The 22016-nt window shown below is 35.3% G+C and overlaps 1 protein-coding gene across 1 annotated transcript in view; it reads right to left on the bottom strand.

Annotated features, from left to right (window-relative positions):
• Positions 1-1468: 1468 nt before the first annotated feature.
• Positions 1469-22016, bottom strand: part of OTOGL (otogelin like) — a 109538-nt gene continuing 88990 nt past the window's right edge. The window contains exons 48-57 of the mRNA XM_070754953.1: positions 19891-19992; positions 18807-18911; positions 18663-18703; positions 17190-17253; positions 16797-16975; positions 15393-15497; positions 13964-14083; positions 12313-12358; positions 6936-7015; positions 1469-2527 (exon numbers count right to left, since the gene is read on the bottom strand). Coding sequence (XP_070611054.1) covers positions 2327-2527; positions 6936-7015; positions 12313-12358; positions 13964-14083; positions 15393-15497; positions 16797-16975; positions 17190-17253; positions 18663-18703; positions 18807-18911; positions 19891-19992 — 1043 coding nt within the window. The 3' untranslated portion in view covers positions 1469-2326. The remainder of the gene's footprint in view (positions 2528-6935; positions 7016-12312; positions 12359-13963; positions 14084-15392; positions 15498-16796; positions 16976-17189; positions 17254-18662; positions 18704-18806; positions 18912-19890; positions 19993-22016) is intronic.

Genomic DNA, 22016 nt, shown 5'->3' with positions numbered 1-22016 from the left:
TGTTTGCAACTCTCAGCTCTACCTTAAGCTTTCATCAATACAAAAAGGCAGCTTTACATGATCAGCAGAAAAACCCCTTTTACAGACTGAGTAAACATTTTTGTTTGGAACAGCATATTTCATTTTAATTAAATGGATACTCCCTTAAATGAAAATATTTTCAGTTCATACACTGTTTCTAGTAAATGTATAAATAATTGATCACAAAATAAAGTGAGGCACCAAACTATATTTTAATGCAGATATACAGTTCTGCTACATCTTCTAAAAAAATTCTAATAAAATTTTATTTAAGAGGGCCATTTTAACAGAGAAGCAGATGAAGGAAGTTACCTTTTCTGAACATACATTTAAATTATCTTCATTTTCCTCTGAGATGTAAACAACGAGTCTGCGGAGAGGGGCGGCATACAAATCTAAATAATAAATAAATAAATAAACAAATTCTTGGAGTCCCATTTGAAAAAACTATCCGAAAGGTGATTTGGAAAGTAAAAATTAGCAATAAAAATCACCTCTCTGCCTACCTCTTTCCTTTCTCCTTCACTACATAATAGGAGCACATCTAGGAACTTCATTATTCATACTTTAATGAACCTTATAATCTTTCCCTAGAATTTAATGGAGAAATGAATTGTTAAAAGGCTGCATAAAATACAACTTTCAAAAGGGTTTTTCTTGAATATTCATTTTACTTTCTCCATAAAAGTCTTAGTTATTAAAGGTTTCCTATGGCAACTGTAATAATCAGTTCTTTTAAAAAATATTTATTTATATATAGTACTTTATGTATTAAAAATATTGTAACACATAATCAAGAGATACTAAAAATATCATGAATGCTTGCACAAAATATACATAAGTCTAGTATAGTTAGACTCCTACCTCAACATGTGCTTTCTATTTTAAAAAAATGGAGCTTTTTCATGCATTTTCCTCTTTAGTAGTGCATATAGCATTTCCAATTCCAGTGATAGCAGTGTTCCAATATCTCAGGGACTATCATAAACAAGAAGGAGTCAAACTATTCTCCAAAACACCTGAGAGTAGGACAAGAAGCAATGGGTGGAAACTGATCAAGGAGAGAAGCAACTTAGAACTAAGGGGACATTTTCTGACAGAACAATTAATCAGTGGAACAGCTTGCCTCCAGAACTTGTGAATGTTCCAACACTGAAAGTTTTAAGAAGAGATTGGACAACCATTTGTTTCAAGTGGTGTAGGGTTTCCGGCCTGGCCAGTGGGTTGGACTAGAAGACCTCCAAGGAGCCTTCCAACTCTGTTATTCCTATTCCTATTCACATTCCATTCTATTTTATTTTAATCCAGGTAGTGTAGAAACTATCATTTACTTTTGTCTCAATTCTTGTAAATATAAAATAATATCAAAAATGGTTTATAAGAAATTACTACATGCAGTCACAGTAATAAAAAGATTGGAACCAGAAAAATAAGAAGTACCACCACATTATGGATTTCAAAATTTTAATAAAATATCACAAATATTGCAATGCAAAATAGGATTACTCTTGAGGAATAATCAGTGATGCCAGTGGAAGTGCTAATAAACTGAAAAGTTCTGATATAACCCCAGAACAAGGCATAGTTAATGTTGGCTAATTATATAAATGTTATGAGAGTGTATAGCACTTACAATTCCTGGCATGAATAACATCTGGAAGAGTAAAGAGATTCACACCCACAACCAAATGCAGATTAGTTAATGCAATAATTTTTGTTCTTGCTATTTATGGCTGTGAAACTTGGCAGGTAGGAGAAGGGTGTATGCCTTTGAACTATGGTGCTGGAAGCAACTATTAAACATGCCATGGACTGCAAAAATAACAAAGAAGTCCTAGTCTAAACTTAACTTAAAATGTCACTTGAAGCCAAGATCTACAAACAGTGGGTATCATACTTTGGTCATATCATGTGAGCTGATTCACTCAAAAAGTGAATCATGCTGGGAGTAATCAGTGGAAAAATGAAAAGGGGCTGTCCTAGTATCTGTTGGCTAGACACTATAAAGAATGACACTGTGATGACCATGGCAGACATGAAGGAGGCAATGCAAGGCAGAGCAACATGGAAAGTGCTGATCCATAGAGTGGCCAAGGGTCAGACATGACTAAATGGCTGCTGCTGATAAATTGCATACATACTTTACATGTCTCAGTACACGATAAAGTGAATTAAGTGTTCTATATGTCAAAAATTAATGTGCCCTTTTTTACATACATGCATATATAAATTGAGAAAATATTTATATATTAAATCTCATCATAAGAAAGAACAAAAATTTGATTTGTATTTAATCACAAAATGTTTAATTCCACTGGCATGAACAGTCTGTGGGTTCCTGCATGACATATAGAATTTCAGTGCCATTTCCAGAGCAGTAAAGTGGCACAGTTCGATTCTGAACTCCATTTTCACGGCAACATTTGCAGAACCTTAAATGGCTATCGATGTTGACATTAAAAATTGTAGCAGAGGGGCACTTTCCATCACAAGAAGCCACACTTATCTGTTGGAGACAGGAAGGAGAAGGATGTCACTGATAGTTTCAAATTTTATCATATAAATTTATTGACAGCTTCAGTTTGGAAACTTTGCTGAGTTGCTTGTGTGTTCAGGTCTCATGCAATAGCTCCATGGTCTATTCACTATCAGCCAGCTTACTTCCCTCGCCATTTGCCTTTTTATGATACTTTGCCCATTTAACTCTTAAAACAAGGATATCTGTGCACTACTATGTAATACTTACAAATGTTACTTTAATATACATATTAGTGTATTGCTTAATTGCATCCATGCCTAGCATGGAAGGAGAAAAAGGAACATTAATAAATAACAGGACATCTCCAGTTCAAGGCAGCAAGCTTAATATTTCTGCATACACATATTCATAGACATGTTAGATAAGGTGATATGCTCACACAAATCCTTATTCTTGCACATGAATATATCCCCCTACATGGAAAATGGCATCCTTCTTGTTTATATTACACCTTTTAGTGATATCCAGTATCATTTACCATTAAACCATTCAGGGGTATCCACAAGGGTTTGAAGTAGAGAGGATACTATTAATGGTGATTATGTTCCTACTTTTACTTTCAGGCCATGGTGCTGGGGGAAGAAGAATTTGAGCCCATGGAACCCCTAAGCAAAGACTTCCAGGGCCCAGACTCCTTCCTTTGCTATTTAACATTTAGAATAAGCTATGGAAGATATCACCCACTCATCTAGTGTGATGTTAGTAACTACTGGTTTCTGCATCACTATCCAAGAGATACTGAGATGATCCTGAAGAGGAGTTGTGAATAGGGGGAAATGAACTCAGATTAAATCCTACAGTATTTCTCTTGTGGGATCACATTCCACTGAAAGAAGGACTTTGTGACTTGGGGATTTGTTTGTATTCTCAACTCTTGTTTCAAAAGCAGATGAAAGCTACTGATGACATAGCAGATAGAAAAATGCAGCCAGGAGGCCTTTCTCCAAAATTTACACAGCAATTTTAAATAAGTTGAATAAGCATGTTTTCAATAGATATTAAGGAGGTTCTATATAGAGGTTCCATATGGAGTGCCAGTTACAACCATATATGGACCAGGAGGCCATAGTGATGGCAGATGCCCTGATCTCTAATAGGATGAATTACTGAGAAAACACATGGTTTTTCCTTTGGAAATCACTTAGAAATTACAGTGGTGCAAATACAACTTCAAGCTTCAAGAAGAAGAAGCTACTCTTTAAGCTCCTTCTGCTTGATAATTCTCAATACTCCAAATCAGCAATCATGAACACTCCTGAGTGATGACTTTGGGTGCATACCAAAAACTTAACTTCTTACACAACTCTAGAAGTGGAAAAGAAACTGTCCAAAGCTATTGAGCTATTGAGCCTAAGACAACCATACAATCATTGAGGTTGTCGCCATTATCCCCAAACCCCATCTCCATCACTGGCAAGTAATAACTAACCATTCCCTAGCCCTAACAGAGGCTCCGCCTGCTCCAAAGTATCAGCTCCAGCCACTCCTGTAACTCATAAAAGGAATGGCTGAAACTCATAAAGGGAACAGTGGTGGCAGGTGCTTCCAAAGCAGCAACGATCTGTTACAGACCGATTTCACAGAAGACAATGTAGGAAAGGCCCTATGCAATAAAAAAGCATATCTATCCATTGGACCAGGTGGAATATGTGCCTACTTCTTTAAAAATACTTTCTACTGCCCTAGTATAACCACTGAGCATAATTTTTGATAAATCTTTCAGGAACAGTTCCCTACCCAACCTATGGTCACTAGCCACGGTCATCCCTATCTTCAAAAAGTGAGACCCAAGCCTAGTTGAAAATTACAGACCAATTTCTTTATGTTTTGTCATCTTCAAAGTCATGGAATCAATCATTAACCAATCCATTACCCTCCACTTTGAGACAAACAACCTACTCTCTCACAAACAATTTGATTTCAGAAAAAATATCATGCAATCTACAACTTCTACACTTTAAAAACATATGGACTACACAACTCAATCAAGGCAAAGCAATAGACACAATTTACATAAACTTCTGCAAAGTCTTTGACTCAGTGGTACATGACAAACTACTTCTAAAAGTAAAATCTTATGGCATTTCTGGACCCCTGCACAAATGGATTACTGCATTCCTGTCAAACAGGGAACAAGTCGTCGAAATGCTTTATCAAATCCTGTACCTATTAAAAGTGGTATTCCCAACTCTCTTTATTTTTTACACAAATGACCTTTGTGATAATAAAAAACAACTATTCAACACCACCGCTAATACTACTATCCTTCAAAAAGACCTTGACTATGTATGAGAATGGTCAAACAAGTTGCAACTTCAAATCTCAATCAACAAATGCTCATTCTTACACACTGGCAAAAAATAACCAGAACACAAAATACAAACTAGATGATCACTACCTTGTTGATGATCCTCACTCAGTAAAGGACCTTGGAGTACTCATCTCTAATGACCTAAGTGTCAGAACCCACTGCAACAGCATTGCTAAGAAGGCATTAATATAATCTTGCGTAGCTTCTTCTCTGGTAATATTGTACTTCTAACCAGAGCATATCAAATGTTTGCTAGGCCAATATTCAAATACAACTCATCTGTCTGGAACCCACACTATATATCAGACATTATTACAACTGAGAATGTCCATAGATATTTCACGAGATGAGCACTACACTCCTCCATTCACAACAGAATACCTTATGCTACCACACTTGTAATTTTGGACCTAGAAAATTTAGAACTTTGCTACAATGTCCTACCTGTCAATGACTACTCCAGCTTCAACCACAATAACACACAAGCTCATAATAGATACAAACTTAATGTAAACTGCTCCAAACTTGACTCCAGCAACTGAGTATTCAATGCCTGGAATACATTACCTGACACTGTAGTTTCTTCCCCAACCCCCCAAACTTTAACCTTAGACTGTCTACTGTTGACTTCACCCCATTTCTAAGAGATCTGTAAGGGACATGCATAAGCACACCAATGTGCCCATCGTCCCTGTGCTAATGTCCCCATGGATTCATAAAATATCATATACTCAAAACCATATTTATACTTCTTATATATTCATATTAATGTTTATAGTTAGTCTAAAGTAGTTGCAGCTCTATCTGGACCGGGAGTCACTGCTCACAGTCACTCATGCCCTCATCACCTCGAGGCTCGACTACTGTAACGCTCTCTACATGGGGCTACCTCTGAAAAGTGTTCGGAAACTTCAGATCGTGCAGAATGCAGCTGCGAGAGCAATCATGGGCTTTCCAAAAAACGCCCATGTCACACCAACACTCCGCAGTCTGCATTGGTTGCCAATCAGTTTCCGGTCACAATTCAAAGTGTTGGTTATGACCTATAAAGCCCTTCATGGCACCGGACCAGATTATCTCCCGGACCGCCTTCTGCCGCACGAAGCCCAGTGACCGATTAGGTCCCACATAGTGGGCCTTCTCCGGGTCCCGTCAACTAAACAATGTCGTTTGGCGGGACCCAGGGGAAGAGCCTTCTCTGAATTGCCTCCACCCTCCTCGCCTTTCGTAAGCTCCTTAAAACCCACCTCTGCCATCAGGCATGGGGGAACTGAAATATTCTTTCCCCCTGGGCCTCTACAGTTTATGCATGGTATGTATGTATGTATGTATGGTTTTTATAATAAGGGTTTTTTAGTTGTTTTATTATTGGATTGCTACATACTGTTTTTATCACTGTTGTTAGCCGCCCCAAGTCTACAGAGAGGAGCAGCATACAAATCCAATAAATAGATAGATAGATAGATAGATAGATAGATAGATAGATAGATAGATAGATAGATAGATAAACAAACTTATACATGCTTGACAAAATAAATACATTTTTAAAAATGAAAAAAATAAAGCTTGATTATTGGCAGAACAAGTCTCTTCAATATTAATTAAATTCAATTCTTGCTTGGGTTATCAGTAGACTTTGGTATCCATGTTAAAGAACTGGCCATTGCCTAATTAGGAGAGGGAATTCTATTCTGCATTAGTCATCTTGTTTGAAATGTCTTTGAACTGATGAAGTCAGCATTTAAATAATGTGAAGGTAAAAGCAATTACACTTCAAATTCTTCTTATGAGTAGGAGGATATTACTAGGGAGAGACGTTTTCCAGATGTCAAAACAGTAATAGGATTTGCATGTATGTTTACCACACTAATCACTGTTTTAGCAGCTGGTATATTCTAAGGCTGAGAGAAAGTGACTAGAGAAAATGGCAAACCACTTCTGAAAAAAATTGCCAACAAACTGCAGGAACTTGTCTAGGCAGTCTACAATAATCAAATGGTTGAATGGAAGAAAAAAAACCCTCCTATATATGAAGTAGCCCCCAAATTAGAGATTTATACTTACAGGACTTTGGCTTACGCAGTCTTCTTTTTTTACAGTAGTTCTGACCATTATTTTCTGGCAAATCCTTTGATCTCTTTTACCTGATAAAGCATGAAGACATCAAGACATTATTTTACTACATCATTAGTTAAAAAGCTCTTTAGCTGTGTGTCATCATCTGAACATGCACCAAGGTGTCTAATCTTCCACCCATAATCCGTTTATGGAACTTTGTTTTGTTTGTAATAGCAGAACATCTGATAGCTGTTCATATATACTGTGCTGAACATGAAGGGTGAACAGGAATTGGATTTAAAATAGGTTGAACAAGCATGTTGAATAAGTGTGAAGAAGCTTACAGACAAATCAAAATGTGTATAAATGTTAAGGGTATGGAATGCTTAGTATTGGCAGTTTCTATCAGATCTCTGAACTGATTGGAAGATTTCCAAGAGGAGCTCAACAAAGCAGTGATCCTTTTCGTGTGACACAGCACACCTGGCTATCCAAGAAACTACTCTTAACTAAGGTCATAGCCAAGAGTGCCATTTAATTTTAGAAAGGGAAGAAAGTATCCACAGAAAATACCCTGCAATCTGAATTATGCTGCACCCAGAAATTATAACAGGCATAGCTGCAAAGGCAGAATGATTCCCAGTTTAATTGTGCAAACAACATAACATTCAAACTTGCCTATTTTCCCTATTTTCCTATTTTTTTCAGTTCAATTTCAGTTCAGCTGTAATATTATTACAAATATAATTAATAGTCTTCATTGTTATAATTCATCCCAATCATATTGTAGAAAATTAAGAAGGGCATTCTAATTTTTAAGCTCCATTTCTAGCAAGATTAGATTGATTGATTTGATACAGCTTTTAGATTATTCTGCTTTACTAATATTGCTATTCACTTTGGGTATATTTTCCTGATGTAATGTATATATTCTATAAGTAATAATTAAGATTTGCTTTTAAATTTTATTTTGTTTTACAGTAAACTACTTTGTTTTAGTAGTAAACTACTTTGAACATTGGAAAACAATTCAATCAATAGAGGAAAAAGAGCAGAAATTTAAAATCCCAATAAAAGTCAAAAAATGGGTATTGTCCACATCATTAATTTTACTACAAATATATTTTTACTCCATTTCTGGACATGTTCAATGCTTATATTTCAAGAATTATATCCACAGAATAGTTTACAAAATCAGATTCATGAAGTGCATCTTTAGGTAGTGCTAGTTTTACCATTGAATAATATTTTTTGATAATTATAGAGTCAATCAACACTTCTCTGAATCACAATCTAATGTAATATATCTATGTATATCAACATTTTTTTAAAATAAAATAAAAATAAAATACATTTATTAAAAATAGTAATACCTGGTTCACAATTAATACTATCAGTAGAGACTACAGGGCTAATGGCAAAGGGTAATACACCCCGTCCAGAACCTGGCAGAATTATTGGGAATATAAGTTTCTTGTAATACGCAAAAACATTTTTACATAAACAGCATTTCTTTAATTCTTACACTGCCAACTGGTAATAATTTTTATGGAAGTTTTTTTTTAATAAAAAGAAACAAGTATTCTTATTTTTCTAAATTAATTATATCCCTATGTTTTAATATCCATGTTGATAATAAGGCCCTTACATTTTACATGTGAAAAAAGGAACCTGGAACATGATTTGGCAAGGTAAGAATTAAGCATATGAACTCACTCAGCATGCATATAATCATTCACCTTTTCAAATAAAGATTACTTATTACCATTAAAACCCAAGGGATTTTAAGCTGTACTTGTAGCTCAGTTATACTCCTTTACCATTAAAAGCACATGCTTTTAGTTTGTTCTAAAAAAACCCTCTATTAGTATATAAAACAGGATTTAATATTGATTTTGTAAAAAGCTAATTCAGCAAACAGTTCTGAAGATAACTACTAAAGCCATTTTTTTAATTAAACATTGTTTCAGAGAACAATAAAAATTCTTCTACCCATCAATGGCTGGCTTTTACATGATTTATTTCATTTATATAAAATATTGATGGGGAGAGAGAAATTTATGGGATTCATGAAATGTTATTAACCTTCAAATATCACTTTATTAATATCAATATGTCAATTTAGTGACATAATTGCTAAAAAAATTCCTTGTCATTGTATTAATCACAATAATAACTTTTTTCAGGTAAAGGAATGTTTAGATTTAAGTCATGATGTGAAGAAATAGATACTTTGAAATTATTAAGAAAATATATGTATGTGTGTTGTAAATCCCAGAATATTCTGAGTAGAAATTGGATCAAGAAGCATTATTTTAGAAAATTGGAGAGAAACACAATGTTTGCAGATGTCTTCTCTCTGACACTATACCACTGGCCAGTACTATTTAATGGCAATGCAGAGTGCAAGACAACATTTAGCAAAATATGAAAGTTGATAAAGGAATTGCTGGTGGTAAGATGTTTCCTTGGTAAGATATCTTTTTTAAAAAGTGTTTTATCAGACCAATGTGTTAGTAGCTGTTGCTATTATTCCCTGTCAACCTCAGGAAGTGTCAGATTCGGAGGAGGACAAAGAGACAGAAGCTTTAATGTATCCTGATTTAAGAAGGTTATCGGAGGGCAGTGGAGATGAGGGCGTAGGTAAAAATGAGTTAGATGTTAGCATGGAAAGCAGCTCATCTTCAGAGGGGGGGGGTAGTTGACAGCCCCTGGGTGAACCTAAGATTTAGGAGATTCGCAAAAAGAAGGGAGGAGATGTTTGGGAAAAAGTTTTGAATCTGCAATTTAGAACTGTGTAAATCAATCAATGCGTCATTTCCTGAAATGTATCAGAAATGAAGCCGCTTTTGTTCAAACTGCGTGTTGAAATATGGCTGGCATTCCTCGCTTCCAAAAAGTACACTTTTGATATAATATGCAAAATTAGATTTGAAATGATTCAGAGATAAGCCATTAGCAAGGAGGCTCTCCTCTGCTAATTAGAAAGAATTATAGCTTTGCAAACTCAGCTCATGAGATTTGGAATATGCCTTTGCATAGCAGCATTGTAACTGTGGTGATCTTACCAGTGTAAGAAGAGAAAATAAAGATTTACTAGCTTGAAAATCAAAGCCTTCAAAAGAGAGTTTTTTGGAGTCACTTCAGCTAGACCAGAACAATAGGTGGTTAAAGGTAGTAGGTGATTAGACTGGCATTCAGGAGACCAGTTTCCTATCCTTTCTTGTACACTGGATAAATTTCTGCCTGATCTATATCACAGGTATATTGTATGAAAATGGAAAGAGGAGGTGTTAGATATACTGCCATCAACTTCTGAATAAAAAGCAAGAGATCTAAGAAATAATTGCATTATTTTATGGGCATCTATTTGTAAATAAATATTAGAAGAAAAATTCACTACTTTTAAAAGCAATACTACAGTACAGTAGAACCCCGACTTACGAGACTAATTGGTTCCGGAAGGAGGCTCGTAAGTCGGAACGCTCGTATGACGAAACATTGTTTCCCATAGGAAACAATGTAAAGTCAATTAATCCGTGCAACAACAAAAAAAAACCGCTGCCGCCGAACGTGGAAGTTAGCGTTTGGCTTCAGGAGACAGTTGCGAAGCGGCGCGCGTGTTTTAAAACGTGGCAGCCGGCCTGGGGGGCTCGGGGGGAAGCCCCCAAACCCCCCAGGCCAGCTGCGACGTTTTAAAACACCTGCGCCGCTTCGCAGCTGTCTCCTGAAGCCAAACGCAGAAGTTAGCGTTCGGCTTCAGGAGACAGTTGCGAAGCGGCGCGCGTGTTTTAAAAGGTTGCAGCCGGCCTGGGGGGCTTGCCAGCACCCCCCCGAGCCCCCCAGGCCGGTTGCAACCTTTTAAAACACGCGGGATACGAGCGCCAAGGAGCTGTCTCCTGAAGCCGAACGTTCGGCTTCAGGAGACAGCTCCTTGGCGCTCGTATCCCGAATGTGAGCTCGGGAGGCGAACAAAAATGTCGCTCCCCTCCCAGCTCTTATCTCGAGTAGCTCGTAAGTAGAGCTGCTCGTATGTCGAGGTTCCACTGTACTGAGTTTGACTACATGCTATAGATCTTACTCAGCATCTAAAACAGTGTTTCTTAACCTTAGCAACTCTTAAGATATATGGATTTCCTTAGCAACTCTTAAGATATATGGATTTCCACTGCCAGAGTAACTTAGTCAGTTATGGCTGGTTGGGGAATTCTGGGAGTTGAAATCCACACATCTGAAATTGAAAAACACTGCTTTAGATGTAGTTTGTGGATATAAATGTATGGAAAACAGAATCTCTTTGTACAGACATTTTGAATCCATAGACAGGTATTCTAGAAGATACTGGTTGACAAGATCGCACTCTGATTTGTTAAGCTGCAACATGAAGGACTTCCCAAATAATACAAGTAAAAGATACAAAGTAGATTTGCTTGAGAAAAACATTTTTGAAAGTACTAGCAATTATCAAAATGCATCTGTCTAAAGATTCATCCTGGCTTCAATGGATTTTTACTATCTCTAATAAAATATCCAAATTCCACCACTGTGAAAAGTAATCATACTTACATTTAAGTTCCCAATTTAACTGAGATTTTGAGAAATAAGATTATCAGAAAATAAACCCTGATATATTTTTTGAATGTAATATTTGTCACTCTCCAGAATAAGAAAAAATATGACCTTTTAGAGCCGATATGTTTTACAGTGCACAGGTGCACCAGAGTGTTACAGTTACTGAAACTACAGTATTAAAAAAAATACATTTTCACATTTAATGTTTTTATGTAATGTCTCAAAAGTGCAATTATCCCTTTTTATATAAACATTTTATATAATTTTCTCCTGTAACTTTATGGTTGTACTTAACATATTTCCATAGAACATAGGTCAGTAACCACTATCATCATCTTATTATTATTATTTTTTGCATTGAATGACTGACCTAAATAAAATATTCATATTTTTCCATTTCCTTATAATCTTATGATTAACAAGCTAGAGAAAAATCATATTAAGAAATTGGATATGATTAACAAGCTAGAGAAAAATCATATTAAGAAATTGGATAATCTTTGTTTTATAAAGGTATCCAAATAGTTTTTGGCCATGTCTATACTATTTTGGGGAAACTGGTTATACTGTATACCAAAAAGAAACGGTTAAAACACAAATTTTAATTTTAATATCACCATGTTAGCAGCCATAGAAAGCCAGGCTTGTCAATTACTTTTGTTAAGGACTGGACACATATGACATGATTCAGAGACAACATGCTGTTTTCTTTTCATATGTCTCCTTAAAGAGGTTAAGAATGCACACAGCTGTCCAAACCCAAAGCCATACCAACACAGAACTAGCACAGAATACAGCTGTCTTCACTTACAGGTCTTGCAGCAGCCATTGTGATAGGTCTGCACAGAGCCTCCATTCTAGGAAAATTAAAAAGAAATGTTTCAAAACAGACTGTGCTCAAAGAAACAGATTGAGGCATGTATATGCATATGTACATACATATGTATATGTACATAATATATATATTATGTATTGGACAAAATAAATAAATAAATAAAAATAAATAAAATATAGATACTGCAAGAAAGGGCCATATATCTAATCCAATCTACAGATATTTAATTATTTTAATTAAGGGAACATTTTATATGAAAGGATAATCCACCGTGAATCTTTCAGTTCTTTTAAGATATAATTCATGAATAGGAGACCTCCACAGGAATTGCGGAGTTCTAGCTGTATGCTCCTTTTTCAGTCAGGTGTTCAGAAGAAAAATACTGTACAGTTTTCTTAACACCAGGCTGAAAAAATAGCATACAACTAGAACTCTGCAATTCCTGAGGAAGTTTCTCATTCCAGAATAATAACTTAAAAGAACTGAAGATTCATAGTGGATTGTCCCTTCATGTAAAATGGAAGGAAAACTTTATTTCCTCAGAATATCATTGTCTCCTGATATATTGAAAATTAGTTATGCAGCAAAAAAAAGTCCCGGAGAAAAAGTAAAAAAATAATGGCTGCCATTATACATAACAACCTAATTTGAAGTCTCTCAAATACAGTAGTTCTCAATTTAAAACAGTTCATTTACTGTCTGTTCAAAGTTACAGTGGCACTGAAAGAAGTGACATGAATATTTTTCATAGTTTCAGAATCCCCATGATCATGTGATCAAAATTCAGATTCTTGGCAATTGGTTCATATTTATGAATTTTGCTACACCCCAATGTCATGGGAATATCTTTTGTGACCTTCTTACAAGCAAAGTCAATGGGGAAAATAGATTCACTAAATAATCAGGTTATTAACTTATCATCTGCAGTGATTCATTTAACAACTGAAGCAAGAGAGGTAGTAAAATGGGGCAAAATTTATTTAACGAATGTCTCACTTAACAACACAAATTTTGGGCTTAATCATATGTCAAGGACTAGTGTACTGCCTCCATACATTTATTTAGAACTCATTATAACTATGTAACACAGGCTTGAGGTGATTCTTCTCCACTACATAATTGCCTTTCAAGAAGAATTGGCAGCATTTTTTCAAATCAAATCAAAACAAATCAAAACAGTACAAAAATTGAATCAATTGACTATAAGATAACTTTGGATAGTTTTTGCATGAAACATTTATTCCTTTTAATTTGGTGGATTAAATTTGCATTTTAATTTTGTGTAAATGTTTGGAAAATATATGTCATAATTGAAGACTAGACAATATATGTTGCTAAAATGATGATGAATTTGGGAAGACAGAATCAAGTTTAACCCCTATAATTCTCATAATTCTTTAGAGGTAATTTGGGCTAAGGGGGGAGAATACTATGTTTCAAAGTATTACCTGTATGCAAGTATAATTTGGAGGGAAAAATTAAGACAGTAAAAGCAGTTTTCTATATTTTTATAATTTATAAATATAATTTATAATATTTTAATAAGGTTTTAACAAATCTTGATATTAAGTTCCCAATAAATTAAACACACATGAATAAGGAATATTTTTATGTATAAAGTACAAACCTTTACACATTCAGTCTCATTAAAGGGTGGGCAAAACACACTGGAGCCAAGTACCACTGTGTCCACACCAATCTTTGCACATTCATATTTAGTGCAGTTTGAGTCCCATGTGCTTCCTTCCTATTTAAGAAAAAAGAGTCGGAATGGGGAAAAGGAAGGAAATGGAAAACTGGCTACAATGTAGAAAAAATAATGATTGAATCATATGTTAAGACAACTTTCCTATCCTTAGCTTCAGGTATGCTGCAGTTGACCACAGCTGGGTAGTACTATAAATTTAGTTTAACGAGTACTAAATTTTGTTGAACAATCAGTGTTTTCTGAGAACATCATGACAATAGGTTAATGCAGTAGTACAAGCCAGTTAGCCAGGCAATTGAGAGTTCAATCCTGCCTTAGGCCCAAAACCAGCTAGGTGGCTTTGGGTGGATCACTTTCTCTCAGCCCTAGGAAGGAGGCAATGGCAAATCACTTCTAAAAATTCTTGCCAAGAAAACTACAGTAACAGAAATGCAGATGCATTAATGTTAATGTCTGCTAATATATAAATCAAACTTAAACAGAATTCATTTACTAACATCAAGCTAATATCAGTATTCCTGATGTCATTATATACTTAGCTCATTTAGTTAACCATATTCAATGTGTAATATGATCTCCAATCAATAAAAGTTTGACTCTTTGATCTGTTAAAGTAGAAAGGATATATTGATATAATGAAAGAAGTGAAATAAATGAATTGAGTAGGAAATGTATTTTAAAATTTCTAACAACAACCCTTCCTCCTATTTATAGATTAAGATAAGATATGAATAGTGGTTTTCCTTTTCTTTTTCTTTTCCGTTCTTTTTTCTTTTCTTTTTTCTTTTATTCTTTAAAAAAAAATTCTTTCCTTCCTGGGTTTTTAAAGAGACGTAAATTTGGATATTTTCAATTATTAAGGGCAGTTACGATAAAATGAGGGTTTTTTCTTAAATGAAATTAGGAATGTGTTTACTAAGAACATTAGAAAGGGACTGAAGCAGGATGGCATATTTAGAAAAAATAGCAAATAGCCAAGAGAAATTTAGATAGCTATAACACTTTAAATATAAATAAAAGCGAAGAACATTATCTAAAATCCGGATGATAGCACCTGTAAAGGAGGTAGCACAGGGTGAACGATACATACCAGAAATAATTGGATAAATAATTAGAAAAATTTGATTAATTTGACTAAGAATTTGGCATTTGATATTGTATTGTATTATATTTTAATTTGAGGTATGTAAATTGGAATCTCTGTAAGGTGTGAAAAACAATAAAAAATTTATACCAAACCCAAAAGAAAGGTTTGACTCAATCATATGAGAAAATTATAGAATTTAGCACTTGACTTAACCAGAATCCTTATTCATTGTTTTCTGATCCATTTTTTCAATCCACTTACTTCATAAATCTCAAGAGTTCCATTGTCGGTATAAAAAGGACATGAGACATTTATGCAGGAACCACAACAAGAATGTTGACCATTAGATGGGCTGTGTACTTGATGCTGTTAACAAGAAAGAATGTGCATATGGATTATCTCATATATATAAGGCAATTAAATGTTAAAACTAGGTTCGGCTGCTATATGCAATATGTATCAATATGTTTATAATGTGATTTTCTTTGGCAACGGTATATATTTCCTATTGTTGAGATATAAACTTAGATTTGACAATGCCAATCAACAAGTTAGTTTTAGTATTATTTTTAAAAAGTAATATAGGTAACAGTCTTATACCAATTAAAATTATCCTTGTAAACAACAGGTGTACAAAATCTAGTTTGATCTCAGAGTATGAATATGTTTGGAATGTTATTTTTAAAATTCAAAGCAACAGACAAGGGTAGACAATGAAAATTATACTCAGCTAATGTTGACTTCTTTTTTAAAGAAAAAAGTTATATGTGATGTGAGTGAGTGATTTTTAGACATAAAAAGATTGTGCTATAAAGCTATCACTTGAATTAACATTGTCTGATGAATTAATTTTATGTTTTTGGAGAGAAAGGGGAATTAAACTCTCAATTTCCCTCTGAAAATTCCTTTTCCCTGTTCCAGGTATAAAGATAAGGCAGAATATTATGAAACAATCTCACAGCTTTGTAAGATGCTCTCTCATCTAGACTAGATCAGATATGTGTTCACACTCAGACTATGCTTTGCAAAATGCCTGTGAAAATCTAGGTGAATAGAGTTAATTGAGTGTCGTGGAAGCTACTTTATTCTGTCTTCAGTGTCAAACCAGGATAATTTTTTTCTATGCATGCATAATCCCAAAATACCACAAAAAGAGATAAGGGGCTGCTTAAAAGTCCAGCCAGTGAGTGCAGAGTTTGCAGTTTTTCCAAAATCATAATTATAAAAGAAGACTAGGAAAATATGACATATAGAAGGACCATGGATAGAGAAGCTCTGTGACTATAATGTAATATGCTGGCTCTGTGACTATAATGTAATATACTGACTCCGTTAAAAAGTGTTATTGCTAACATGTTGTAAGCCGCCCTGAGTCTAAAGAGAAGGGCGGCATAAATAATCAAATAAATAAAATAAAATAAAATAAAATAATAAAATAAAAGAAATAAATTGACTATTTGTTTTCTGGAAAAATAACAAAATCACTGCATAAATAGGCACATAATTCATATGTTTCACCTGCATTTGTTTTAAAATAACTATTAGTTGCAAATAAATTACAAATTTACAAAATAACTATTAGTTGCAAATAAATTACAAATTTACAGATTTTCATATAGATTTTAATTTTGTCCAAAATGATTTAATCTGCATATTTTTACTTACTGCTTCACATTTTTGGGAACAATTAACTACTGCCAGATTCATAGTGTGAAATCCTGCGTTAGGGTCTCTTTCTTGTGAACATTTTGCCATATAACACATTTCTCCATCCAAATATTGAATCAATGTCTGACCCGGGTTCAGTACAGTAACTTCTTGGAATATACAAACATTTTCTTTTTCTAGGGAGAGAAAGGAGGAAAGGAGGAGGGGGGTAATAGAATATGCAAAAAATATCCCTTTTTAGTTTAAGCTAGAAGATTACTGAAAATTGTAAGCATATAAAGTGTAAAGGGCTTGTCTTAATAATTATGTTACTATAATTATATATTAAACAAAAGTTATTGAAAAAATGCTCATATACATGCATGGACACACATACAGATATGTACATACCACAAATGTAATGTGGACATCGACATGTAGTAGAAACATTAGCACTTATTTTCCGAACTTCACCCTATGAAATATTTCAATGATACATTTGTTCAATTGCACACATATATGTACTTTCAATTGTAAGAAAGTGAATCACTACATAAAAATTACCAAATGCATTTTAGCAGCAAAATATTATTGCACATTTGAGTGCAAGTTTGAAGAAAGCACTAGGCAACACACCCATCTTAAGAACTCTAGGTCTCTTTGTTATTGTTACAATTGTTAGTTATTTTCTACAAAATCAAACTACATTGATATTCACCAGAAATGAGAAAATTAAATGCGAGCTGCTGTTGCTTTTCAATCTTGTTTCAGCTGCATATTCAGGGAAGGCAACTAAAAAGGTATAACTGCAGGGAGTCCACAAAATGTAGCCAAATTAAAAATAAAAATTGAGGATAGAAATATGAGTGTATGATAAAATATCTGACCATTTTTTCTGTGTATCTGTATAGCGTAACAACTGTATAGCGATTTAAAAGATCAATTCGTTGATTGATCAATGCTTTGAATGTTTTTGTAGGTGTTGTTACATTCTATTAAATGTGGCAGAAAGGCAGACTGTATCTACATACTGAATATTGGGCAATATGTATAATAGAATGACTTAGCACAATAATGTAACAAATAATGTTACCACTTTAGGACAGCCCCAATATTTATTGTTTAATATTGGGTTTAGATTTGTTCAACAAACACAATAGCTAACAACATAATTACAACGTAAAAACTACAGCAAATATCTATCAAGCCACATCTTCATTGCTTTTCATATGGATATTAATAAAACTAATAGCAAATCTGCAGTATTGGTTAAGTATTGGACAAAAATGAAAAAAAAAGGCTTTAGTCCTGCCCTAGACACAAAGTTAACTTATGGTCAATTTCTTCCGTAGGAAGAAAACAAAGACAAGCCATTTCTGAAAATATTGACAAGAAAATTGCATGAATGTGTTTTTGCTAAAAATCAAAAAAGGAAAAAGAGAACTATAATTTGAATAACACAGATACAAAGAAATTCTATCATAAATTGCTATGCTCCTGATATAAAAGTAGAATATAATAGACAAAGATTATGTTATTACTATAAATGAATTAGTAACAGTGTTCTATAGTATAATATGCCACCACTATCACCCACCCATCTATTTGTCTGTCTGTCTGTCTGTCTGTCTAGCTAGCTAGCTAGCTAGTTAGCTAGGTAGTTAGCTATCATCTAATCTATTGTCTATGTATGTATTTGCCATTATTCATATTTGGCCCCTATTTCTGTATTTCCACACTATCTCAGCGTTCTCTACAGGCATTCTCATTTTAACATTGCTTTGACATGAATTGGTTGCAGAACGATTTCTGAAAGTATTTGCCAACATTCTACTACCTATATCTATCATTAATTCTGATTTTATAAAAGTAAACATTTCTTACCAACTTACAGCTTGGTGCAGTACCATTCTCACAATCACATTCTGGAGAAAATAAGAGAGAAGGGTTCACTATGACCACATCAATGGGAACAGAAGTTGTATCTCATTCCTTTATATAATTAGAAAAAAAGCAAATTATAGATACCGCAATTCCAGTCTGGGCAACACTGTCCAGGTACTCTTTTTTTAATCAGTTTCATATCAGCTGAGCAATTCAGAAGAGGTGAAGGACACAGATTCTCTTCACATACTAGAAAAAGAAAAATTATGTCTTTAAAAGATTATTTACACAATATCATTAGAAAAAAATGAACATATAAAGCTTTTCTCTGTTATATTATTTCTACTATTCTACTATTTGTGTTATATTATTATTAGTAAAAGAGAAACATTAGGACGGGGATGGAAGGCACTCTGGTGCACTTATGCATGCCCCTTACTGACCTCTTAGGAATCGGGAGAGGTCAACGGTGGATAGTCTAAGAGTAAAGTTTTGGAGGTTAGGTGATGATACTACAGAGTCTGGTAGTGAGTTCTATGCATCAACTACTCGGTTATTGCTACCTGCCACATTATATTAATGGTTTGGAAATGAATAATCATTTTAGGTTAACTAATCAACAATAATTTTGAGATTTCAATAGCAGAACACATTTCATAACACAAACTGTTTTAGATAAAAGAGACAATATTACTCATGATGTTTCAAATCTGTTAACTATAAGGTATAGAAAATAATTGCTTGTAAAACAAAAATCCAAAGCATCACACCAAGTAAATTCATGCAAAAATATAACTCTTCATCACTCTTTTTGGTATCACATATTTTCCATTGAATGGCTAAAAGAAGCTACCAGGTAAAATCAAGATGTTTAGGTACCAGCATTAAATTTTTAAAAAAATTTAAAGTGACACTGCAAATATGTGCACCTGATTGTTGCTTTTGTTCTTTCTACCATTGGCAATCCTTGAGATAAGGAGTGGCGTATTTAGATTATGCATGCTTAGCTGTTGAATAGCTGTATATAGCTAAATATATTTTTGCCTGATTATTTTCCTGAATTTTTAGAAGAGGAATTATCTTAGCAATAATATAATAATTGACTCTACCTTTATGGCAGTTCCATTATAACAAAACTGTATTTATTACAAGCATAAATATACAAAGAAAAATCCCAATAAAACAAGTAGTAATCATTCCAAGATATATAATCCAACACAAAACTTACCACAGTGATAATGAGGACAACAGTAATGTGCAGTACTAAGATCTACTGCAAGAAGTTCTTCTTCATTGCATTCTGGAATAGGTTCAATGCAAGATTCACAAACTTCAAGAGAAACATAAACATAGGGTAATATATATAGTATTAGATTTATATACAGGCATATTCAAGAGAAATTGTAACCATGTTTTGAATCATGGAATATTTAATAGCCTGCAAAAATGCAAGAAGAATGGATAGATAGATAGATAGATAGATAGATAGATAGATAGATAGATAGATAGATAGATAGATAGCCAAAATAAGTAGGTATGTCAAGCTATGCAAAGATTTCTTAAAATTCAAGAAACGGCCTCCAACTTTGCATTACAACTTCTAATATTAAGCCAATGTACTAGGCCCATAATGGCGAACCTATGGCACACGTGCCACAAGTGGCACATGGAGCCATATCAGAGGGTACACAAGACTTTGCCTTCTGTCAGCTCCAGCGGGCATGCGCACGCTGACAGCTGATTTTTGACATTAGAAAAGGCCGTTTGCCCTCTAGATACTTCAGGGAAGCTTCCCTAAAGCTCTGGAAGCAAAGAAATCCTCCAACGGACAAACTGGAAGTTCGGGAAACTGCACTTCCAGTTTGCCGTTGTACAGCTTTTTGCACTCTGGAGGGTTGAAGGAAGCTTCTCTGAAGCCACTGAGTACAAAGAAACAGCACAACGGCAAACCAGAAGTGCATTTTCACAAACATGAGGTGAGGTGGAAGCTGAGGAAAGCGAGGCTTCTTTGGGAGTGGCTCACCCAGCTGGGGCTACAACCACGAGAGGAGAAGGCAAAAGGACAGGTGGGCAGGGGAGGAAGGGACAGCTAGCAGAGGGGTAATAGCAGCGGGTGGACCGAGGGAGTGGTGGATGGCCTTCTGAGCAGCTCCGTTGTGAAGGAGGGAAGATCTTTCTGTTGCAGCATTCAAAGTGGTTGTTTCTTTTCCTTCTCTGTCTCTTACACACACAGAGCAAGTTGCAGTCTGATTCTTTAAGGTACTTAAACAGGGCTGGGGGAAGGGGGCCCAGAAAGGCACAGGCAGCCACAGGACAGCTGCCTTCTGAGCAGCTCCATTGTGAAGGGGGGGAGTAGGATTGCTGAGCAGCCATCCTGCAAGGCAGCAGTGGTGGTCAATCCCGGCTGGGAGCCATCAGCGGGAAAAAATGCTGCAAGAAGGAGAGCAGCTTGTTGGGGAGATGATGCTTCTCCGTCTCTGGCAAGCAGACGACGCAGGGGACCATCGTCTCCCTGATGGGCTGCTCTCCTTCCTGGAGGATTTATTTATTTATTTATTCATTGGATTTGTATGCTGCCCCTCTCTGAGGACTCGAGGCGGCTCACAACATATATAAGAAAAGATTAAATTCAATTAATATCCAATTAAAAAGTGGATTTTAAAAATCTAAATCCAATTAATATAATTAAAAACCCCTAAAAATCCTAATATAATTTAAAACATTAATTATCATTCTTCCCACTGGCAGCTCCCGGTGAGTTTGACCACTGTTGCCGCTGCTGCCCAGGACCCAGTCCTGTGGCTGCTGGCTGACTGTTTCAGCAGCAGTGGCAGGGGTACCCCGGTTAGTCCTGCCTGGGAGCCACCAGCAGGAAGAAATCCAGCAGGAAGGAAGAAGCTTGTTGGGGATATGACACTCCCCAGTCTCTGGCAAGCAGGTTACATGGGTGGCCCATCATCTTCCCAATGAGCTGCTTTCCTGCAGGATTTCTTCCAGCTGGCAGCTCCAGGGCAGAACTAACCAGAGCGCCTTTGCTGCTGTTGCCAATGCAGCCAGTTGGCAGACACATGGCTGGATCCTGGGCAGCAGCGAATCCTACAGGAAGGAAAGAAGCTCGTCAGGGAGACGACAGTCGCCTGAGTCACCCGCTTGCCAGAGATGAGGGAGCATCATCTCCCCAACAAGATTTCTTCCTGCTGGTGGCTCCCGGCCGAGATTGACATTAACAATTAACCTCCACCCCCTTCTTTGCTGCAGTCAAAAACAAGATATGCATAGGTACTATGCAATAAGAAATGTTCTCAGCAGCACCCATATTTTTCCATTAAAAACTGGATGGTTTTGTAACTAAAT

This window comes from Erythrolamprus reginae, chromosome 6 (assembly GCF_031021105.1).
Source record: "Erythrolamprus reginae isolate rEryReg1 chromosome 6, rEryReg1.hap1, whole genome shotgun sequence".
In the NCBI taxonomy this organism is placed as follows: Eukaryota; Metazoa; Chordata; class Lepidosauria; order Squamata; family Dipsadidae; genus Erythrolamprus; species Erythrolamprus reginae.
This window is presented reverse-complemented; position numbering and strand designations above follow the sequence as displayed.